The 21808-nt window shown below is 35.2% G+C and overlaps 1 protein-coding gene and 1 pseudogene across 4 annotated transcripts in view; one reads left to right on the top strand and one right to left on the bottom strand.

Moving 5' to 3' along the window:
• Window positions 1-21808, bottom strand: part of Rab3gap1 (RAB3 GTPase activating protein catalytic subunit 1) — a 90616-nt gene that overhangs the window by 46944 nt on the left and 21864 nt on the right. For all 4 annotated transcript variants that reach the window (XM_003478725.5, XM_003478724.5, XM_063258988.1 and 1 more), the window contains 3 exons: window positions 13383-13461; window positions 3222-3341; window positions 765-930 (listed from right to left, as the gene is read on the bottom strand). In XM_003478725.5, coding sequence (XP_003478773.2) covers window positions 765-930; window positions 3222-3341; window positions 13383-13461 — 365 coding nt within the window. The remainder of the gene's footprint in view (window positions 1-764; window positions 931-3221; window positions 3342-13382; window positions 13462-21808) is intronic.
• Window positions 14880-21130, top strand: LOC106025389 (ubiquitin carboxyl-terminal hydrolase 1-like; annotated as a pseudogene).

Genomic DNA, 21808 nt, shown 5'->3' with positions numbered 1-21808 from the left:
ATTAGCAGCTCCTAAGTAAACTTTGGCTATCATGATGCTGACATTTTGAAGAGTCTAGACTGCCTGCTTGGTAAAACAGAGTTCACTTTGGAAATGTGATTTTTTTCCCTCCATTGTTTTAATTTTGGCAGGACGGCCACATAGGTGAAGATATAGCCTATTCAGTGAGCTACATCAGGAGACATATGAAGTTGGGCTGGGTTTTAACTGATTTACCTAATACATAAAGCATTACATTTGGCATCAATTAATCAAGTTTGATCACTTATTTAAGATGGTATCAAGTTTTGCACCAACACCCTAATTTTTCCTCAATAGCAGCATAGGTAAGTCCTTTTTTAAATAGAACACCAAAGATACATTCAGGACATCCCATTTAGCTTGCAGCTCTCAGTCACAGAATATGGAAGATTAAACCTTAAAATCAAATCAAAGAGTTGAAAAAGAAAAGGGCAATTCAGAACCAAGGAACTCAGTCAATGCCCCAAATGAGCAGCCATCCAAAGCCCTCCTACATTGGGGAGATTGGCAATATTACTGTTAAAGAATAAGAGTAGAATGTGATCAATTAATATAGACTGAACAAACAAAACAGATCAGTTTCTATTTTGTTTCTTTAAACATACATAGTAATTTAGACAATTATAGCCCTCTAATTAGTTACATTATTCGTACTACAGAGAAATGCTTCATATGATCAAATTATCAAATGGCTACTTTTATCTGGATCTCAAATAAGACTGACAATATCAATGCCAACTCACAATCTTTGATTTGAAGATATCCAGTAGACCTGATAAGTGAGTGTACTGATTTGGCACTTTTCGAAGATGAACCATTTCAAAATCAGTTCGGACACCAGGACCTTGACATTCTCCTACATACATTCTTCGCCATTTGTGATGTATTTGCACAAAAAGTGGTACCTGACTGCAGGACATGAGTAAATATGAAAAGAATGTAAGTTCACTAAATATTTAATAACTTCTTAAACTTGAAATTTTGCTGTGATATTTTAATTTCAATTATCTGAAAGATCTAAATAAGAATATTCCTCAAACATAGAATCTCATGCAAAAAAGTACTTAGCTCCTTTTCTCTGTGCTAAAAAGCTGAGAAAACAATCTGGTAGCACTTTAGTTAGAAAACTGTCCAGAATAGGTTAAATTCATAAAATGGCAATTAAAGTTTCCTTGAGTAACAATAATTATATATATGTCTTTCCAAATTTATGATAAACCTAATTGATAAGTATTTAATAATATAAATTAAACCAATTATGTAGTGAAATATTTACTATAACATTTACACAGCTGAAATTTACTCTTCACAGAGTTCAATACCTGAAAATTAGTCTCTTCACAAAAATGTACTTCTAACTCTCAAATCAACATTTACAGCACATGCAGTTATTTGCAGACATGTGCAGTGCAGCAAAATTCTGAGTAGCTTAACATTGTGTTCCCAGATAAATTCAAATAAGGTAATGCTCTGCCTATTTGTTTCAACTCTTAGACTACAGATAAAAAAATCTTTAAAATCCACTTAGAGCTATAATTTTTGGATTTTTATACATTTTGTTGATTTCACTCTGTATGGCCCCCAACCACAGTTCTGAAGACAATATTCTTTTTTTTTTTTTTTTGGTACCAGGATCAAACTCATGACCTTGCACTTGCCAGGCAGATGCTTACGCTGCTGCGCTAAATCCCCGTCTGAAGACAATATTCTTAAGTGCAAGAAAACCGGTATGCCTCATAGATAAAATACATGTTAGATAGTTATCGTGCTATTGTCTGAGTTCAATTCTAATGAATCAATAATATTTTTAAACACACATAAAACAGGGTCATCTATTAATTGCTGACAAAGGACTAATTGTGACCAGGACTGGTCACATTTTTGTCAGCAATTAGGACTGGACTGGTCACAATTTTGTCAGAGTGCTGCACAGTGGTAAAGCATTAGCTTAGTATGCTTGAGGACCTGGGTTCAGTTCTCACAACACTCTCCCTCTCTTACTCTCTCTCTCTCTTACACACACACACACACACACACACACACACACACACACACACACAGAGTTGTGACCAGGGATTTGCATGAATCAAACCGTGCATTTCTCCTAGAAAATGGCTCAGGATTTAATAAGTGTTTGTAGTGATTCTATGGAACATAACTACCTCAAACAATAAGAAAGGAGCATACAAACTTATCCCCAACTTAATATTGCTATATTAGTAAATGTTCTAAACATCTCTTTTTTTCTTTGTTTTTTTGTTTTGTCTTTTTGAGACAGGGCTGTACTCTGCAGTTCACGCTGGCCTTTAATTCACTTTACTGACCAAACTGGCCTTGAAAACTCACAGCAATGAGTGTTGGGATTACAGGTGTGTGCCACCAAACCCAGCAACCATTCCTTTTACTAAAACAAAACAAAACAAAACAAAACAACCCCTCAAATTACTCACTTTGGGTACATGTCAAAATATAGGGTATAGTACAAGCAACAGGATAAACTACAAAGTAGAGCCACACTAATATACTTACTTTTTCCCTAATAACTTTGCATGTAGACTCTCTCAGTCTATCTGACATATAAGTAAAATACAACTCAAAGTAGCAGAATGCTAATTTAGGAAATTTCATGTTCTTCAATATTTTCTTTTAAGAATAGGGTCTAAAAATACTTATAATCAAGTTTTTGGTAAGTTATTCCAAATAATATTTAAAATTCCTCAAGTTTTAAAATTAAGATTTTGTAGTACAATTTAATAAACTAAAATTTTCAGGAAAGCACAAAGATAGCAAATTTATTTTTCCTTCCACAAGTACACTGAATATTTCACTAAGATTCTCTACAGAAATGATTTCTGGCTGGGCCTGATGGAACACACCTGTAATCCCAGCTACCTGAGAGGATGAGATAGGATGAAAAGTTCGAGGCCAGCCTAGATAAATTATTCAGACCTTGTCTCAAAATAAAAAATAAGAGGTTTTGGGGATATAACTCTATTTTAGAGTGACCTTTAGGTTCAATCTTCAGTGCGACAAAAAAAAAAAAAAAAAAAAAGACAAAGGATGTTCAAAAAGGTTTCACTAATTTTGTCTTCATATACCAAATTTCAGGATACACAAGTATAGTTCCTAATGACTATTTGTTTAATAAATGATCACTAACAATGTTTTTTAGTTCATTGTTCCTCAGAACATCTACTTACCACCCAGTGTTTCCCAATGCAATGGAAACAGAACTCAGAAGAAGGTTGCACTTAGATTCACTGAGAACTGCATCACTGTGTGCAGCAGGGGCAATCACCACAAACTCACGTAGGCCATACCTTAAAGGAAGAATTATTGCATTAAGAAGAAGAAAAAAATGAAAGTGTATTATCTAAAAAATATAAAAAACTGTCCCCACAGGAAACATAGCTCAAATATACATAACAGATATTTTTTGTGCAGGAACAAAAGAAATAACCACCTGAATTGTCCTTAACACATTCATTATGGGGTCATACTTCCTCTCTCTCTCTCTCCTGGGCAGATTGAATCACTAGTGGTACAAGCCACCCTCTGTGATAATCATGAATGTACCACCAGTGGTTCAAGCCAGTGGGAATGTGTTTGAGAAGCACTTCCTTCACCAATCTACCAGCTCTCCATTATTCTTTTATTCTTAACAAATTAGAAGCAGTTTGCTGAAATCAGAAAAGACAGACCAGTAAGTAACAGTTCTGCCTTAAAAGCTTACAACATAAAAAACAGAAAGTAAGCACTAACATCTTACTTTAAACAACTAAAGTACTGTGTCCATCAATGTGGAAAGTAAAGTTTAACATTACCTAAATGGCAAGAAAAATAAATAAGTGGAAAATAATTATCACCTATCACCTAAGAACATAGTTATAGAGTATCCTAATTAAAGAATTCTTACATTCTTTTAGTAACACCTTCAGAAAAGAGTCAATCAGAAAATGTCTTATTTTTTCTATGGTGTCTGCACTGCTTTGTCATTTAGTTCCCAAGTCATTTAAAGCAATAAATTGGTGGCCAACTTTAAAAAAAAAACATAAGTTCAACTTGGTGATTTCTCTTGCCTACTGAAAATTCATCTAGCCGTGCCTCTACGCATTTTTATTTAACATTTTGTTAAAGAAAATAGGTGCGCATAAAAAATGGCAGAGTGACCCTAAATGTGAAACTTTTCCACTCTTACCTTGTTGTGTTCAAAATCACCTCTAGGAGTAGACACCAGTCCCACAAAGCCTGGTAACATATCTGGCTTAGCTGGCAACAAGACCACCAGGCCCCAAGATGAGTCAATGGAAACCTCATGAACCACATACTACAGATTCCACCAAATTGATCAGCGGGAAAAAATGTCAGCCCCATTTTAACTGTCTGAAGAAAAAGACCATCCAAAAACAAAAAGCTAGTCCTGTGAATGTCTGGAAGACCAGAAATTTTCTTAAAGAACCATGATTCCAATGTTGCTCTAACACAGATAAGAAAATGAGATCTTGTCTAAGGCCAAGGTTTCAGGCTATAGATAATTTATCTGACATCCTTCTTGGCCATATGTTCTTAACAGGAAGCATGGGAATCTGTTCTGCTGCTCTTATTTGGATGTGCCCAACTTAATGGTAAAGTTCACTAACTCTTTTCTCATTTTCTTTTTTTGAAAGGACAATTTATTTAAGGAATTTATAATCTAAAAGAGGACATAAAATTTTTTTTAAAAATTCATGTCAACCAGAGATTGCTTTGTAATTCCAGATTAATAAAAGAGTTAATTATAAATATTAAAGGCATAGTACCTCAAGAGAGCATTACGAGTTAGTAATACGTCTTTCTTTCCATAACAGATAGGATAATGATTGCAGGTGGCCTATTGTACTTTGTAACTATATATAAAAAAAAAAAGAAATTGGGAAATTTTAAGTAAAATAACCCCAAAGTCTATCTTATAGCAGGTCTTCTGAGTATGTAGATTGATCTGACAATTACTTCTGCAGTTTCTAAGTTCATAATCAGGATGGACATACTTAGGAACTGGCAGATCCTTCATATTTACTGTTTGATCTGAAATCTGAATGTTTCTGGTCCTGAGTATTTCAGGTAAGATATAATCAACCTGAATACACATTTGGTATGACTTCTAGATTTTTACTGGCCAGCTTGGACTGCCATATGACTGTTTCCTGCTGAAGTTTGGTTCTGGAGAGTTTTTCAGTCACACAAGGTCCTGTCTCAGAGGTGTCCTCCATCCCTTCCTGTGCTGCACTCTAACACCCCTGCAGCAGGTTTTGTTTTTGTGGTGTGGTTGCTACAAGAACAGCTTCAATATCACATAAAACTTGTGAGAAATTCAAATTCTCAGGTTCCACCCAATATGTACTGAATCAGAAATACCTCACTAGATCTTAGCAATCTGTGTTTTAACAAACCCTCAGTGGTAGTGAACCTCTGGTATACAAGTCAGAGTGGGCTATTTGTATCACTGAAAGCTCTAAAGCTTCTCAGCATCTTCTAACAGACTTTTTTCTCCAATCCACTGAGCCTTGAGATCTCAACATACTTGGACAGCACATAATCTCTACTAGGTAAGGCCTACAGTCTCTTCTAGCAGAAAGTGGATATGTGAAGAGTGAGACTTCCAGTCCTTCAGAACCTCATAAAGAACTATGAGGATGATGTCTTGCAAGGGAAAATGAGGCAGGAAGATAGGGTGTGGCTAAAACTGGCTGGAAAAGAAGGTATGGTGAACTCCCCAGACATATTCACAAAACCATTCCCGAAGCCCTGCATGCGGACTTCTTGTGAGAAGCTCTGCAAATTTTTGATAGTATGACCTAGACATGACACCAGTGTGAGAAATATGAAAAACGGACTGTCTCGGTTATGCACTTATTATCAGGTTTTTTCATGGTAGCCCACCCCATGCTGTTGAGTGTATTCATTTTTTTTTCTCCATTTTTTACTTTTACTTGGCCTGAGCTTGCTTTGCAGGGTCTGTTTTTTCCTACCTTTAATAAATGTGAAATTTTGTCATTTAAAAAAAAACCCGGACTGGGGATTTAGCTCAGCGGCATAAGCACCTGCCTTGCAAGTGTGTGGTCGTGAGTTCGATCCCTGGTACCGATAAAAAAGAAAAAGACAAAAAAACAAAAACAAAAACAAAAACAAAACAAAACAACCCAAAAAACAAAAAACAAAAGCCCCACTACATTCAGATAACACACTGAAGTAAAATCAGTTTCTTTTTAACTTATCGGAGAGTTGATAGCCTGTTTATTTGTATTAGGAACTCCTGTAGATTTGCAAAAAATGTTTCTCCAATATTGTACAGTTTTCAATCTCTCTATTCATTGTTTACTCTTTCTTTTGTGTTTTTGTGTGCCTCCCTAAGGGTTTTCTCTTGTCTGTATACTTTAGTAGCAAGTCAATAATTTGGATACAGATCACGCTCAAGCACCTAAGTCTATCAGGTTTCCACTTTCTGATAAATGATCTGTGTAGGTAAAGGAATGCATTTAAAGTTGCAAACTATTTTGGCTCTCCTCAGGTTCTGTGACACATGTAGTTTTCTTGTTATCCAAGATATGCACACCTCAGCCTTCCTCTGCATGCTCTCACACAGGCTCTCCCTATTAAATTTCTCATTAATCCATCAGTTGCCTTGATATTGATACTATAACTTAGCCTATAAAGGTACAGGTTTTTCCTAACTACTCTAGCCCAGTCTGTCATTTTTAGTTGTCAAGCCAGTGTTTACCTACTTAGAATCAAGTCTGACCATTTGGCAAAAGGGCTGGTGGGTTTTATGTCTACCATAGACTAGAAAGCTTTGAGCTTACTCACAGATTTTAAAGAAAAAAGATGATAGGACTAGCCACAGGAAGAGGCAGAAATGTTGCTTTTTGACAGTTTTATGTTTTTCAGGGCAGAGGGTACAGGGGCCAAACAGGACAAAGCTAACCACTTAATGCTACCATTAGCATAAGTCCTTTGAATAATCATAAAGTTAAATTACTTAAAAACCATAATTATTTAACCATAGAGTTTACAAGATTGCAGACTGTTTAAATTGTTGCTACTGCTCCTGCGCAGTGTCCCAAGTACAACTGAAGTTGAAGGCTTGTCTTTAAGACAAGGCTAGACAGCAACTAAATCATGGAGGGGCTAGAGTTTAGTTCAGTGGCACAGTGCCTGCCAGGTAAATGTGAGGTCCTGAGTTTGATCCCTGGTACCGGCCCCGCCAAAAAAAAAAAAAAAAAAGCCTGAACTACACAGACAAAAATTGTCTTTTGCTAAATTCAGCTGTCCTTTCAATGTATTTTTCTATTTTTTAAGCAGAACTTCCTAGGCCCCTTCTTTATTAGTTCATACTGTCATGTAACAAATTGGCACAATCTTGGATTGCTTAAAATACAGTATTATTCTTACAGTACTACAGGTCAGAAATCTAACACGGATATCATCAGCCTAAAATTAGGGTATCAACAAGACTGTTCCTTCTGGAAGCTCTTAGAAAAGTCAATCTTTTTTGTCTTTTTTTTTTTGGTTCACCTGACGTTCCCATTACAAGTATGCTTTAAGACACTCAACAGTTATCCATATACCTTTGAAATGGTATTCATTTTTCTCTAATTTTTCCCTCTCTGTTCTTTGATTGGATGGTTTCTTAATCTTTCAAACCTACTAAATTTAGAGTCAAGATTCTTGGGGGCTGGGGATTTAGCTCAGCGGCATAAGCACCTGCCTTGCAAGCAGGCAGTTGTGAGTTTGATCCCTGGTACCGATAAAAAGGAAAAAGACCAAAAAAAAAAAAAAAGATTCTTTAGGAGAGAATCTATTCCTTGCCGTTTTTCAAGGTCCATAGACTACCCAGTCCTGTGCTCCAGCCCCTTTTATTCCATCTTCAAAGCTACCAACACAAGGCTGAGTTCTTCTATTACATCTCTTGATATTAACTCTGTTCCATTTTCCAGAGTTCTTGACAATGTATTTGTGTCTACCATATAATCTATGATAAATCTCCCATCTTAGTGTCAGATGAATAGCAACATTAATTCCAGCTGATTCCATTATTTCTTCTTGAGGCTTAATCTATATTCACAGTTCCTAGGTTTCAGAACATGATTTTTTTTTGAGTCTGGGTGGCAGGGGTGAGAGGCTGAGGGTGGTGGTGGTATCTTTGTCCTGCCTACCACAATTTCTTACTAAAACTTCCATTCAGAAGAGATCTCAATTCACATTTTCCACATATCTGCACTTGCCAGGCAGGTGCTTGTGCTGCTGAACTAAACCCCCAGCCCCCCAATTCTAAGTTCTGTAGTAGTGAATATGTTTAGCATGTGTGAGGCCCTAGGTTCAGACTCCAGCACAGAGAGGGAAAAATGTTTGTTTTCAAAATGTAAATTATGTCAGGCATGGTGGTGCACGCCTGTAACCCCAGCACTAAGAAGGCGGAGGCAGGGTAACTCACAAGTTCGAGGCCAGCCTGGGCTTCACAGAACCTTCAAGGCCAACTTGAATTACATAGTGAGACCTTGTCTCAAAAAACAACAACAAAAAAGCAATTATACATTAACTGTACCTCATTCTGACAAAGTTAACTTATTCCAACTATAAAAGTATGATATAAATGAATATTTATAAATGGAAATTATTCTATAATAGCTTTCAAATTTTTACCACTATAGCTATATTAGCGTAATGAATAAACTGTTTATACATGAAACTTTGTGTATGTTGTTTTTCAGTGGCTAAGAATGACATAAACTATAGCATTCAAAATTTTAATACATTTACTATGAGTTATGCCAAAGCAAGCACTCAACATTTTAATAAATTTAATATTAGCAATCATAATAATTGCAGACTCAGATAAAATGTGAAATTTGTGAAAAATGAGAAGACAGCACAAATAGCCAAGAAAACCTACTGAAAGATAAGCAGAACACTTTCCAAGTAAAGGAAAAGAATTTAACATACAGACAAATGAGGCCACATAGGAATCCAAATGGCCACAAGCAGAAAAGAATTTCTCCATGATACATCAAAGCAAAAATCCAAATCCAGCACAAAAACAGAATCTTAAAAGTGTTTAAGAGAAAAGCAACAAATCACTTATAAAAGAAGACTCATTTACTCATCAACTTGACAGATCTTGCAAAACTACCTTTCAGAATTGACGGAAAAATAAAGTACTTTCGTGATAAATAGGACATGAAGAAATTTATGACTAACAAATCAGAGCTTCAAAAAATTCTCAGAATATCCTAGAAAAAGACAATGAAGTTAATAATAACAAAAAGTCTAACAAAATGAATATATCAGATAGGGTAAGCAATTAAGTAGAAGGGAAAAATAGGGAATTAGCAGTGAGAAGATAATATAATCGCAGATATAGATTAACAACTTACAGTAATAATTCTCAATATGAATAGTCTTTAGCAAAAGACAGACTGGTAGAATGGATCAAGAAACTTTTCATGCCTATATCTTATAATCTGAACAACTACTTTGAAGATAACAATATGTAATATATTAACCACTGTTAATCTATTATTTTGTTTTGAAATTCTGTATCATCATTTTTATTCTTTTAAAATAAAAAACACAAAACAGAACAAATCAACAGTATGCTGAGCATAAGAAACACACTTAACCCCAACACACTAAAATCAAAGGATGCAAAATAATATTCCCATGCAACAGGTATCCCCTCAAAAAAACAGGTATAACTATCCTATATTGAGACAAAGTGGACTTCAAACCAAAACTGGTCAAAAGGCGCAAAGAAGGTCACTACATACTAAAGAAGCAATACAATAGGAAGAAAAAAACAATTATTAATATACATGCAAGGAACAGCTGCATACTCAACTTCATAAAACAAGTAACACTGTACATAAAACATCAGAGAAATCCAATTGTAGTAAGGGATCTCAATAACAAATAAACTGACTAGGGCTGGGAATTTAGCTCAGTGGCATAAGTGCCTGCCTGGCAAGTGCAAAGTCGTGAGTTTGATCCCCCCCACCAAAAAAAAAAAAAATAAAAAAAAGAATTCAAATAGTCTGACTAGGCAAAAAAACAAACAAACAAAATAACCCAAAGTATTGAAGCTGAACAAAATTTTCACAAATGGACTTATATATCTACAAAGTGTTCTACATAACAGTACGTACATCCTTCTCTTAAGAACTTTACCAAAAATACAGCACATACTAGCCAATAAAGCAAACTTAGGTAAATGTAAAAAAAATTAAAACTATATCATGTATATTATCAGAACACAGCAAACAGATGCACAAAAAGTCTTTCACAAAATTCAAGAGTTTTTAGACATGGCACCAAAAGCTCAATCCATAAAATTAAAAGTTGATAAAATTTAACAATAATTTCTCTAAAAAAGACATCATTATGAAAATGAGAAGAAGCTGCACCATAGGAAAAAAATACTTGCAAATCACACATTCTAAAAAGGATATGCAAAATATATTTTAAAAAATTTTTTCAAGACTCAACAGTAAGAAAACAATTCAATTAAAACTGTAGAAAAGACATGAGCAAATATTTCAACAAAGTACATATAAAGGACAAATAAAACATTGAACAATGCTCAAAATTTAAAATTAAGATAAGATACAACTACACATTCCGAGTGGGGCTAAAACAGAAGTACAACACTAACTGCTGGTGGAAATGTGGAACCCAAATGGAACTGTCATACACAGTTGGTGAGAAAACAAAATGATGAAGCTACTTTGAAAATCAGTTTGGCTTCTTTACAAAATTAAACTTAGCAATCCATTAAATATTTACTAGTTAATTTTTTTTGAGGGGGTGGGTACTGAGGATCGAACCCTTGACCATGCGCTTGCAAGGCAGGTGCTCTATGCCACTGAGCTAAATTCCCAGCCCTATTAAGTATTTACTAAAAGTGAAAATGTACAAAAACCTGTACACAAACGTTTACAGTAACTTTAATAAAGTAACACACCTAGAAGTGATGCTAATATCTTTTAAGGAATGAATATATGATTAAATTGTGGTACATCTTCACAATAAAATATCAATAAAAAGCTATTGACACACACAATTATTTCAAAGAATTTTAAATATACTATGTTGAGTAAAAGTTAGTCTCACATAATTGTATATTTTATAGTTCCATTCAAAAAACATTCCTGAAAGAATAAAAAGCACAGTGACTGAAAACAAATCAGTGATTCCAGGAATTACAATGACAGAAAAGTGAGACTATGAGACAGGGTTTTGTTTTGTTTTGTTTAAAAAGGGGGTTATAGAACCATTCTATATCTTGATTGTGGAAGTAGTTAAAAACAAATCAATGTATGTATTAAAAGTTCAGAGACCTATTCACTCTCTCATTCCCCAAAAATCAATGTTATTGCCTGTCAATTTAAACAGTATTTTTTAAAAGTACAAAGTTTACCTATATTAATTCACTAACAAATGTTTTTAAGTATGGACTATGTGCAAGCACAGTTTGAGAGAACACATATATTAAAAAGCTAGAGAAACTATGTGATAGCATTCAGATTTTGATAAATCTATTATACCATGATCTTATTTAATTATCAGGACAACCTGAAAGATGTATATTATTTATTATCTTTACTTTACCAATGTAGAAACAAACAGAAATTAAGTAACTTCCCAAAGTTGGAAGAAACAATAAGTACCTTAGCTAGGAGCTAAACCTGTTGGTCTAATTCAATGTCTGGCTCAACCACAAGTATCTAATTAATGTTGAATGAATGTGTGCATGCATAGTCGTCTGATGTATTTATTTATGCTAAATGTGTGTATTCATGTTTTAGAAGACCAGAAAAGAATCTAAGAAGAGTAAATGAAATACATGGTTTAATGTTTGTATTACATTCTTTTTTTAAAAAATGGGCATTTGGTATATTATATTCCTTCTACCTAAAGTTGTTTCAGTTATATTCACTGTTTTAAAAAGACTATACTAAAATGGGAATACTTAAGAAATATTATTCAGTTTATGTACATTTACAGATAAATTTGTTTTGGGAGACTGAATATTCAATTCAGGATGAGTATTCTCTACATACATCTACAGCTCTTTTGATTTTTTTTTTTGCACCGGGGATTGAACTCACGACTAAGTGCTTACAAGGTAGGCACTTATGCTGCTGAACTAAATTCCCAGCCCCCTTTTTGCTTCTTTTGACACAGTGTCACTAAGTTGACCAGGATGGCCTCAAACTTGTGATCGTACTGCTTCATTCTCCCAAGTAATAAGGATTATAGGCGTATGCTATCATACCGATGTATCATCTCTTTTTTAAACAATGTGCTACATAATCCATTCTCTAGACTGATCACAATGAAGAATAAAGAGATATAGATATTATAAATGCTTTTTCCCTTAGAAGTTTTTAATAAAAAGTCAAAAGATCAATCTATACTAACAGAATGACAAAAACAATATATAAACTTCTTTTACCTAGGTCTCTTTTCAAGACTACCTACTCATATTAGGGACATTTTTGTGAAGGCATGTTTTACTACCACCCCTCCAATATAAATAAAGGCTTACACACTCTTTAAATAACTGAAAAATAACTGAAGCAACCTTTTAAATGTGATATGCCTCTTACATTAATGTATCACATATATAGTTGAGATATAAGTTAATTTTATCACATAATTGTGATCAACATTTTATTTCAATTCAATTTCCAACAAAAGTTCAAAGGGTTACATGCTAGTCATTAGAATTATAGTTAAGCACTACCCTAGACTATGAAACGTGTGAAAGAGTCAACAACAACCAGGTATCCTTGGAAAAGCCTACCTGTAAGGACTACTCTTGGTTGGTATCTGGAAATTTAAATTTTCCAAGGGTCTTCAATATTCCCAGAACTGATAAAGTGTTGCTTGCTGTGCCTAAAATATTTATGCAAATATGGTTTTTGCTAAACACCTGCTTTCTTGCTGGGAATAAAGTTTTGCTATATACTAACCAGAGAGTGCCTATCTGACCAGCCCTCCATCATTTATAATCTGAAAGGCTGAGCATCTAACCTGCTTTCCTGATAAGTGATGCTTCACTGTATTGTCACATGTTTCTGAGGGAATGAAGTATAACTCTGTTAGAAAAGGACTCTTAAAAGCTCGCACGCCACTGGACTTGGCTTCATGTGACTTCTCCTTTTGCTTATTTTGCTTTGTATTATACTGCTGTAATAAAGCCGCTGCAAATACAACTAACAAGATGTTGAATCCTCTGAGTCCTAATAAGTCATGGGAAGCGGGGGCAGTTTTGGGGTCTCCCTGACACACATAATAAAAGACATCTGAATAAAATATATACATACCATCTTACCAGGCAATGTGCTCTTGGAGGAAAGTCATTATTCATACACAGCAAATCTTGCATAGATTGTGGAATGGCATCTATAAAAACATTTGACAAAGAAACAGTATGTTCATTTTAAGGCAGAATTTCATAATATGCTTTGAGAAAACATGTATCTTACTAGTTTATGTAGTTCTGTGTTGCTTAAAGATTTATATCTAGGGCTAGCTCTAAGATTTAAGAGATGGAAGAGTGATTCTGTTTCTTTTTCCAAACAAAGCCAATCTATAAAGAGACAGAGAAATACTATGTTATCTTATATTTGTGCTATTTCTGCTCCTAAATCATGATTCAATTCCTCACCCATACTAGAAAGTACCATTTATTCTCCTAGGCCTATCCTTGTCTCTACTTTTCTTCAAAGCAGCCTTTTTTCGTGACACTGGCTATCTTAAAGCGTTCTGTAAACCTTTACCCAGCTTTCCACTTCTAACTCCTGTAACTTTAAACATTTTTACTGTAATTTGTAATAAAATGTAGTGTTATTATTTATACTCATAAATTTAAAGCATAAAGAAAATCTGTGCATAAAAATATTTTCTTTTGTTGTTACTATAATTACTTAGCAAATTTATTTTTGCTAATTTGCTAAAATAAATGGCACAGTATTAATGATTTGACATTTCACTTAACCAAAAACAGTAAGCAGGGTCCAGGCCAATAAAAAACCAGCACTCAGATTTTCTGATACCAGATAAGTATTAACGTGCATTTCTAAATAACTAAGCTGATGGTATGTAACTTCTACATTAGTTACAGCTTCATCACAGCTAAATAAACTGTACAATATATACTTACAAACAGTAACACCCTAACTACCTTAAATAGTTTTTTTTCTTATTCTTGTATAGTACAGTCCTCTGGATCAGTTTATGTCAAAAACATTAACTCAAGACCTTTTTATTAAATCAGGCACACACATATAATCCCAGTACTTGGGAGGCTGAGGCAGGAGGAGCACTGCAAATTTGAGACCAGAAAAAAAATCAAACAAATCCTCCTTATTTTAAGCTTTTGTTCCATAAATAGCATGTATTTCCATAAATAAATAGCATCTAAAATTTCTCTATCTTAAACAATTTCCTTCATTAATAAGTACCAAAATGTTTGATTCTGAGCCAGGTGTATCAGCCATGCCGCTTTTGCCAGTTGGGAGGTTAAGACAGGAGGCTTAAAATTTGAGGCCAGCCTGGGCTACACAGTGAGTTCAGTTTAAACCCAGCCTAAACTACATAGCCAGACTGTGTCTCAAAAAAAAAGAAGAATGTTGGATTCAGAGTTCCCTGGGCTATTATTAGACTTCCTGCCAACTACCACATTTCCTTTTTCTTCTTACTCTTCAAGGCCACATATTCATATTCTAATTATTTTATTTTGCTGTACACTGTACAGTCAGTGTTATCTGTACAAGTTGATAACTATGAAAGCAGGTGTTATCTGGTTTATTTGTAGGAATATGGTGTGGATTGTCAAGAGGCCCATGGTCCTCACTGAGGAAATCATGCCAAGGTCCTCTGGTTGGATAGTAGCTGCGAGCTTCCTGGTGGGCACCACCAGTGTTGTAAGTGCTGACTGGCTTGGCGGCTTCATGTGAGATGTGGACCAGATAAAATTGCTGCTTACAGTTGCTCTCTATAAATTCTTGTCAATTCCTTGGGATTTGGGAAAAAAATCCTTGGTGTCATTCCTAATGAAAGTAATGAGCTTTCAGTAGTCCATCTAAGAGAGAATGATTTTCCTTTTTTAAGTTTTTTCAGAAAAAAATGGAAGCTAAAGGGAACCTTAGATTTTACAGACTCAAGAAAATGAAAAAGTTTCTGAATACAGAGGATCAGAAATTGACTAAGTTGTTCCAGCAGCACAGTTCTCACTTATAAATAGAGAAAACTTGCTGCCACTTGTGGGACTGAATAATCTTGGCAATATTTGTCACCTGAATGGTGTACTTCAGGTCTTATAATAATTTTGTACTGGTTTTAAATCTAGAGTGAAGCACTTACTTAATACTATTTTAAAGAAGAAAGAGGTGCTAAAGGATGAAGCCAATCCAAAAGACAAAGGAAATCGCAAAGAAGATTGTTTGCCAAATTATTAACTTATACATAGTTTAGTCCTTAATCATTTCAGCTGAACAGCTTCAGGTTAGTTTCCCCTTACATCCAGAAAAATACACTGATGAACTTGCTACTCAGCCAAGACAACTGCTTCACACTTTCCAGAAACTCAATCCTATATATGAAGAATATCTGTAACACAATCACAGGAGGTATTACTGTATTTTGGGAAACATTAAAAAACATGCCAACTTCAAAAAAAAAAAAAGGTACAAATCAGGCAGAGTTATCTACAGAAGGAAAATCTCATCATAAAGAGGAACTGAGCAGAATTAACAGCACAGAGATGGACAAAATGAGCAATTCTGAGAATTATAATGAAAAATGCCTAAAAGAGAATATAAAAAGAAAACATGACACTGAATTTGGTAACATGAAGAAAAAGTTCAAGTTTCCATGGATCATCAATTACTGGATAAGAACCAGAGCCAAACTAGCTCAAAAAGAAAAGCTACTGGTGATACACTGGAGTCTCCCCATAAGTGTGTTTCTGAAAAAGAGAACATAGACACATGTGAGAAATCGCATTAAATTGGTTAAAGCTTGTAATAAAACTTCCTAAAATTTCTTCTAAATTCTGTAGTCTAGGAAAACTAACACAAACCAAGAATCCAAAGGAAAATCTAAAGAAAATAAGTATGATTTTGGAGAGAACTTTGGGAAGCACAAAAGTAATAATATAACTAATGGTTGTTGACCTGAATCTCCCCAATAGTAAACCTATGGATGTTAATGAAGATAAGCCCCTAAACAAAGGTGCAGAGCAAACTGGTTCTGAGCTAGTGAAAAAAATTATTTCAAGGTCAACTGATATTAAGGACTCATTGCTTGGAGTGTGAAAGTCTTTAACAGAAAGAGAAGACTTTCAGGACATTAATGTACTAATAGAAGAAGATGCAATTTCCAAAGTAGAGGAGAGTTTTGAAATTCCTTCAGCACCAAAAACAAAAATGAAGGCAAATTCACAATTTGCTTCAGTGGAGAGTATTGTACAAGATAAATATTTCTTTTTTTTTCTTTTTTAATCGGTCCCGGGGATTGAACTCATGACCACCTGCTTGCAAGGGAGGTGCTTATGCCGCTGAGCTAAATCCCCAGCTCCAAGATAAATATTTCTGTAAAAACTGTCATCATTACACTGAAGCCAGATGATGTGTTGTTTGACAAAATGCCTGAAATTATAACTATTCATTTGAGGTGCTTTGTGGCTAGTGGCTTGGAGTTTGAGTCTTATAGGTGGTCTGTCCAAGATCAACCCTCCTTTAATGATACCATTTAAACTGTCACTAGAAAAATGGAGCAAGGCCAACTAATGGCAGCTATTATTTGCAGTTTTAACACATACTGATATTACAATGAGCAGTGGGCACTACATTGCTTCTGTTAAAGTTACAGATTTTAACAGCTTAGAATGAGATAAGGAAAATTTTATGGTTGACCAGATGTGTGAAATAAATAAATCAGAACCAGTGAATGAGGAGGAAGTGAGGAGCACAGCTGAAAATTACTGTGATAAAGTGTTGATGAAAGTTGGTGGAAAGGGGAGTTCTGAAGATGGTGGATTGATAGGTAGCAGGGCAGAGAGCCTCTCTGAGAAAAACAACTCAGATGCTAGAACTTAACACCATGGAGAAGACCAGATGAAAGGAGAGGGATTCTCACGACCCAGGAAGAAACTGAGGAAAAAGAAAAAAAAGGAAGGAAAAAATGTGGGTGAAAGACTGGAACCAGATGTGCTTAGTAGGACTGGTCCGTGCGGTGCTGGGCATGTGGTGGAGCTGGGACGATTCACGGTCGCACTGAACCCACGGCCTCTGAAATCGGGAGCTGGTGAGTCTGGGCCCTTTGGCAGGAGGATGCAGTACATCGTAGAGTGGAGCGAAGGTGGAGAACTGCATTAATTCCCAGTGAGTGCTGGAAATTGGGTCCTGCAGTGGGTGGGGCCGGCTGGAGGACATACTAGAGTTGGGCAGGATATGTCTGAACCTGGAACTACAGTGGCATCAGTCAGCTGCCCCTGGCCCAAAGAGGACTGGTGGGACCTGCTTGGGCTAAGTCATGCCCCTGGTTGGGACCCAACAGCCAGAGATGAAAATGTCCCGAACCTGTGACATCCACAAAGCACAGACTAACGTGCTGAAGGCACTTGCCAGTTGACTGGCTCAGAGAAGAGGGGCCAGCTCACAGTTCCTGTGTGCATCTCAGATAACAGCAAACTGAAGAAGGCAGCCCCCAGCCAGCACGCATTAGAAAAACTGTTGAAGCAATATGGAGAGGGCCTGAGACCTCCACCACACACCTGTCTGAAAGAAACCAGAAATATGACAAGAGAAAGAAATAAGAAAAAGCCTCCAGCCGCTGACCCTGGAAAAAAAGTCCAGGAGAGGTAAATACAGAAGAGATCCAGTGCAACAATCATGCAATATTGGCTACAACATAAAAAGAAATACCTTCTACCAGCACATAAAGCGGACATAAAAAAATACCTTCATGACCTCATAGACAAACTTAAAACAAATTCTAATCCAAGTGAGGCAAGATATAAAAAGATTAATAAAAGAAATGCTAAGCCCCTCTTAAGAAGACACAGATGGAAGAATGGAGGAACCCAGAAAAAGAAGAGAAACCTTTGGTGAAGAATATAAACAAAATCTAGAATACATGAAATAGATCCAAAGAGATTACCAGGAAATTAAAAACTCCATTGAAAGCTGGCAAAATGCCTAGACAGAAACTAAAAGTTAGCCTTTCAAAATTTGAAGATAGATTTGCAATGTGTGATGGTTAAAGAAAAGACCTCTTAAAAATAACAAAGAACCAGGAAGTAACAATACAAAGGTTAGAAGACAACAAGAGGATCTATAACTTAAGAATAAAAAAATGTGAGCAAAGAAACAGGAGTAACCACAAATGAATTACAAAGGCTATTCACAGAATTAAGGAAAACTTCCCAAGCATAAGAAAAAGAAATGATAACCAGATAAATGAGGCATACAGACCTCCAACCAACTACAACCAAAACAGATCTACAACCAGACATATAATAATAATCAAGATCCCAGAAATTCACCACAAGAACAGAATATTAAAAATGGTCAGGGAAAAGAAGCAGACTACCTATAAAAGAAAATACATCAAAATAACTACAGACTTCTCAACACAAACTATCAAATCAAGAAGAGCCAGGAGTGAAGTAGTCTAAGCCCTGAAAGAATATAACCTCCAACCCAGATGGATGTACCCTGAAAAACTCTATCAAAATTAATGGAGAAACAAGATCTTTCCATGACAAGGAGGAACTGAGGGAGTTCGTGGCCACTAATCCAATCCTACAAAAAACAGTGACGGACATTCCAGAGAGAGGAAAAAAATATCAGGATTTTAGCAACAGTGGCAGAGAGGCCTTAATGAATGGGGCAGACAGTGAAATGAAGGAGAAAAGTGGACAAATAATAGCAGAAAAATAGAATAGCAGAGATGAGGCAGAGAGGGTGGGTTATAATCTCTAATATAGATAGCCTTGATACACTAACAAAAAGAAACACAGGTAGAGTAGATCAGGAGATAGGATCCATTGAGATGCTCTGAATAGGAAATATACTCAACCTGAAAGAGTGTTAATAAACTGAAAGTCAAAGATGAGAAAACAAAGCTCTATGTGACAGGGAACCAGAGAGAAATAGGGACAAGTCATCCAGCAGCTGCAGATAAGTTGGAAAGTCATGACACTTTTGTGCAGTGGAGAACTACTCAACTAGAAGGAAGGAAAACCTTGAGGCTTTAGTAAGTAAAGGACTACAGCTCAACATCAAGCTCAGGGGTTAAAAAGATTTAATACCACTTAGATAGCTAATGAGTTGCTCCCCTAATCTAAAAACTAAAGGAGTTAGTGGGACCCAAAATATACAAAGCACCCTGAGAAAGGGAAAGGGGAGGAACTGTCTAAAAAAGGAAAGCAGAGGACATTGCTAATAGTGTATCAGGATTTAAAAGCCACATTAGTCTTACACTCTGTTTAGTTTGATTTTATTTTGTTCCAGTCTGTCTACTCATACTAGATTTGAGGGCAAAGATAGCTATCCCAAAAACAGCAGGATGCACTGTAGTAAATATCCTTAATTCCCTATTAACTTAAACTGAAGCCCATATTACTTACATTGTCTTACTGTGACTGATCTTATTTGAATCTGGTTTGTTAGATTGCTGTTTTGTCTTGACTGATTTTATTTGAATTTGGTATGCTTGATAGTATCAAGTCTAATAGTAGAGGCAACTACTCTGAAGATGACAAGATGTAATAAGATACCCATTCCGGTTTAATTATTAACTGCTTTTGAAGTCCTACAATGTCTCCAATGTTGTGTTTTTATTAAAATTGCTATGTAATGCTATGTTTAATTATATTATGTCTGACGATGTAGACAATTCTATTGAAAATAGTAAGAGACAGCATAGTAACTACTGTAGATCACCTAATATGGGGGGTTTGTATGTCTTTTTCATTTCATGGTTTTCTAGGAATTTGTTCTGTTGTCTTGTTTTGTTCTGTTTTTCCCTATAATACAGAAAGGATAGGTATATATGTAGAGATTCACATATGTGGAGAATTTCTAAACAGTTTATGAGAACAAATTATATAATGCAAGATGTAATGAATAGACACTCTGAAGAAGAGGAGACACTAAGATACCCAGGTCTAGTTATGTAGCACTATGATATAAAATCTAGCTATACTATTATTCACTGTTCAGAGTGATATTAGAGTAGTCTATTATGTTTAATTTCAACATATATAAAGATATGGACTGCTACTTCGAAGAGAACAAGAGACATTATGGCAGCCATTGTTGACTTCCCTAATGTCTGGTCTTGAAGATCTAAAAAGCTTTCATCATCCTGTTCTGATTAGTTTGGTACTATAATGTTCAGTATGTATTCACTGTGTGTGAAGATGGGGACAACTATTTGGAAGAAAACAAGAGACAATATGATAGACAGTAAAAATCTCCAGTGGTCTTGCTTTGAGATCCATGTTTCTTAAAATTGTTTCCTTATGATCTGTTTTGTTCTGTTTAATTTTACCCTCTTTAAAATAAAAAAAAGAAAGTTGGTGGAAATACAGTCAAGAACTTTTTTTTGTTGGTTTTTCCTAAACTCACTATACAGCACAGCCTGACCTAAAACTCACAACTATCCTCTTACCCCAGCCTTCTGGGTGCTGAGATTATAGGCATATGCCACCACACTCAGCCCAAATAACATTCTAAACAATTACAACAACAACAACAAAAAGACACTATTGGATTTCTTAGAGAACAAATGAGCAAAACGAATTATGAGCTCTATAGCAAAGCATCTATTACTGAAAAGGCTTCTAGTACATTTGCTGAAAGTAGAAGTTCTGAGACCAACAATACTAACAGGACTCACAAAGTTGGATAGGAACAAGAAATCTAGTAAACAAACAGGCATTTACATGAGTGGATTTGAGAAAAAAATTTTCTGTGTAGTGCAAAGCTTAAAGGAGTATGAAGGGAAGTGGTCCCTTTTTGATGATTCTGAGGTGAAAGTTACCAAAGAAAGGACTTTTTGAATTCTCTTTTCTTCCCAAATCTTCTACATCTACTCCTTGTTATTTTGTAAAAAATTACAGAGTAGGTGTATTTTCCTTGTGTACACACTATATTAAACAAACCTGGTGAACACGGGCAAAATTTATTACAACAAAGTCTTTCAGTTTATTTTTATTGGATGTTATTGGATGTTATTGGTCTCTAGGTTTTTAAAGAACAGTGAGATATGAAACACTAAAAACCATGTTAATTTTGAGAATTAATTTTCTTCCATAGAGACAAGTGATGTGTTTGTTAGCCTGTAGGAATAAACCTGTATAAGTTCTAAATTGAATTATCCAAAATGTAGGAATATAAACCTTTTGGATATACACCAATCCTTTGTGTTTGCTTTATAAAATAAAGTGCTTATTTTTGTATTCTCTATATTTTGGAGAAATCACCTTAAGAAAGAAAAAGAAAAGGTCATACAATGCTACTGTTGCACAAGAAAAGGAAGGACTATACTTACAAATGATAATAGTCATTAACCAAATAAACTTTTAACATGATCTGCATGTTTCTTTTCTAAATAAATATGGAAGAATGGAGTAGTACTGCCTTATTCACAGATTTGCTTTCTACAGATTCAGTTACCAAATGTAGTCCAAAAATATTAAATGGAAAATTCCTGTAGGATTTGATACCATCTGTGGTTT

The sequence above is a fragment of the Cavia porcellus genome, unplaced genomic scaffold (assembly GCF_034190915.1).
Source record: "Cavia porcellus strain 051 isolate PalLab524CR breed Dunkin Hartley unplaced genomic scaffold, mCavPor4.1 scaffold_12, whole genome shotgun sequence".
Classification (NCBI taxonomy): Eukaryota; Metazoa; Chordata; class Mammalia; order Rodentia; family Caviidae; genus Cavia; species Cavia porcellus.
This window is presented reverse-complemented; position numbering and strand designations above follow the sequence as displayed.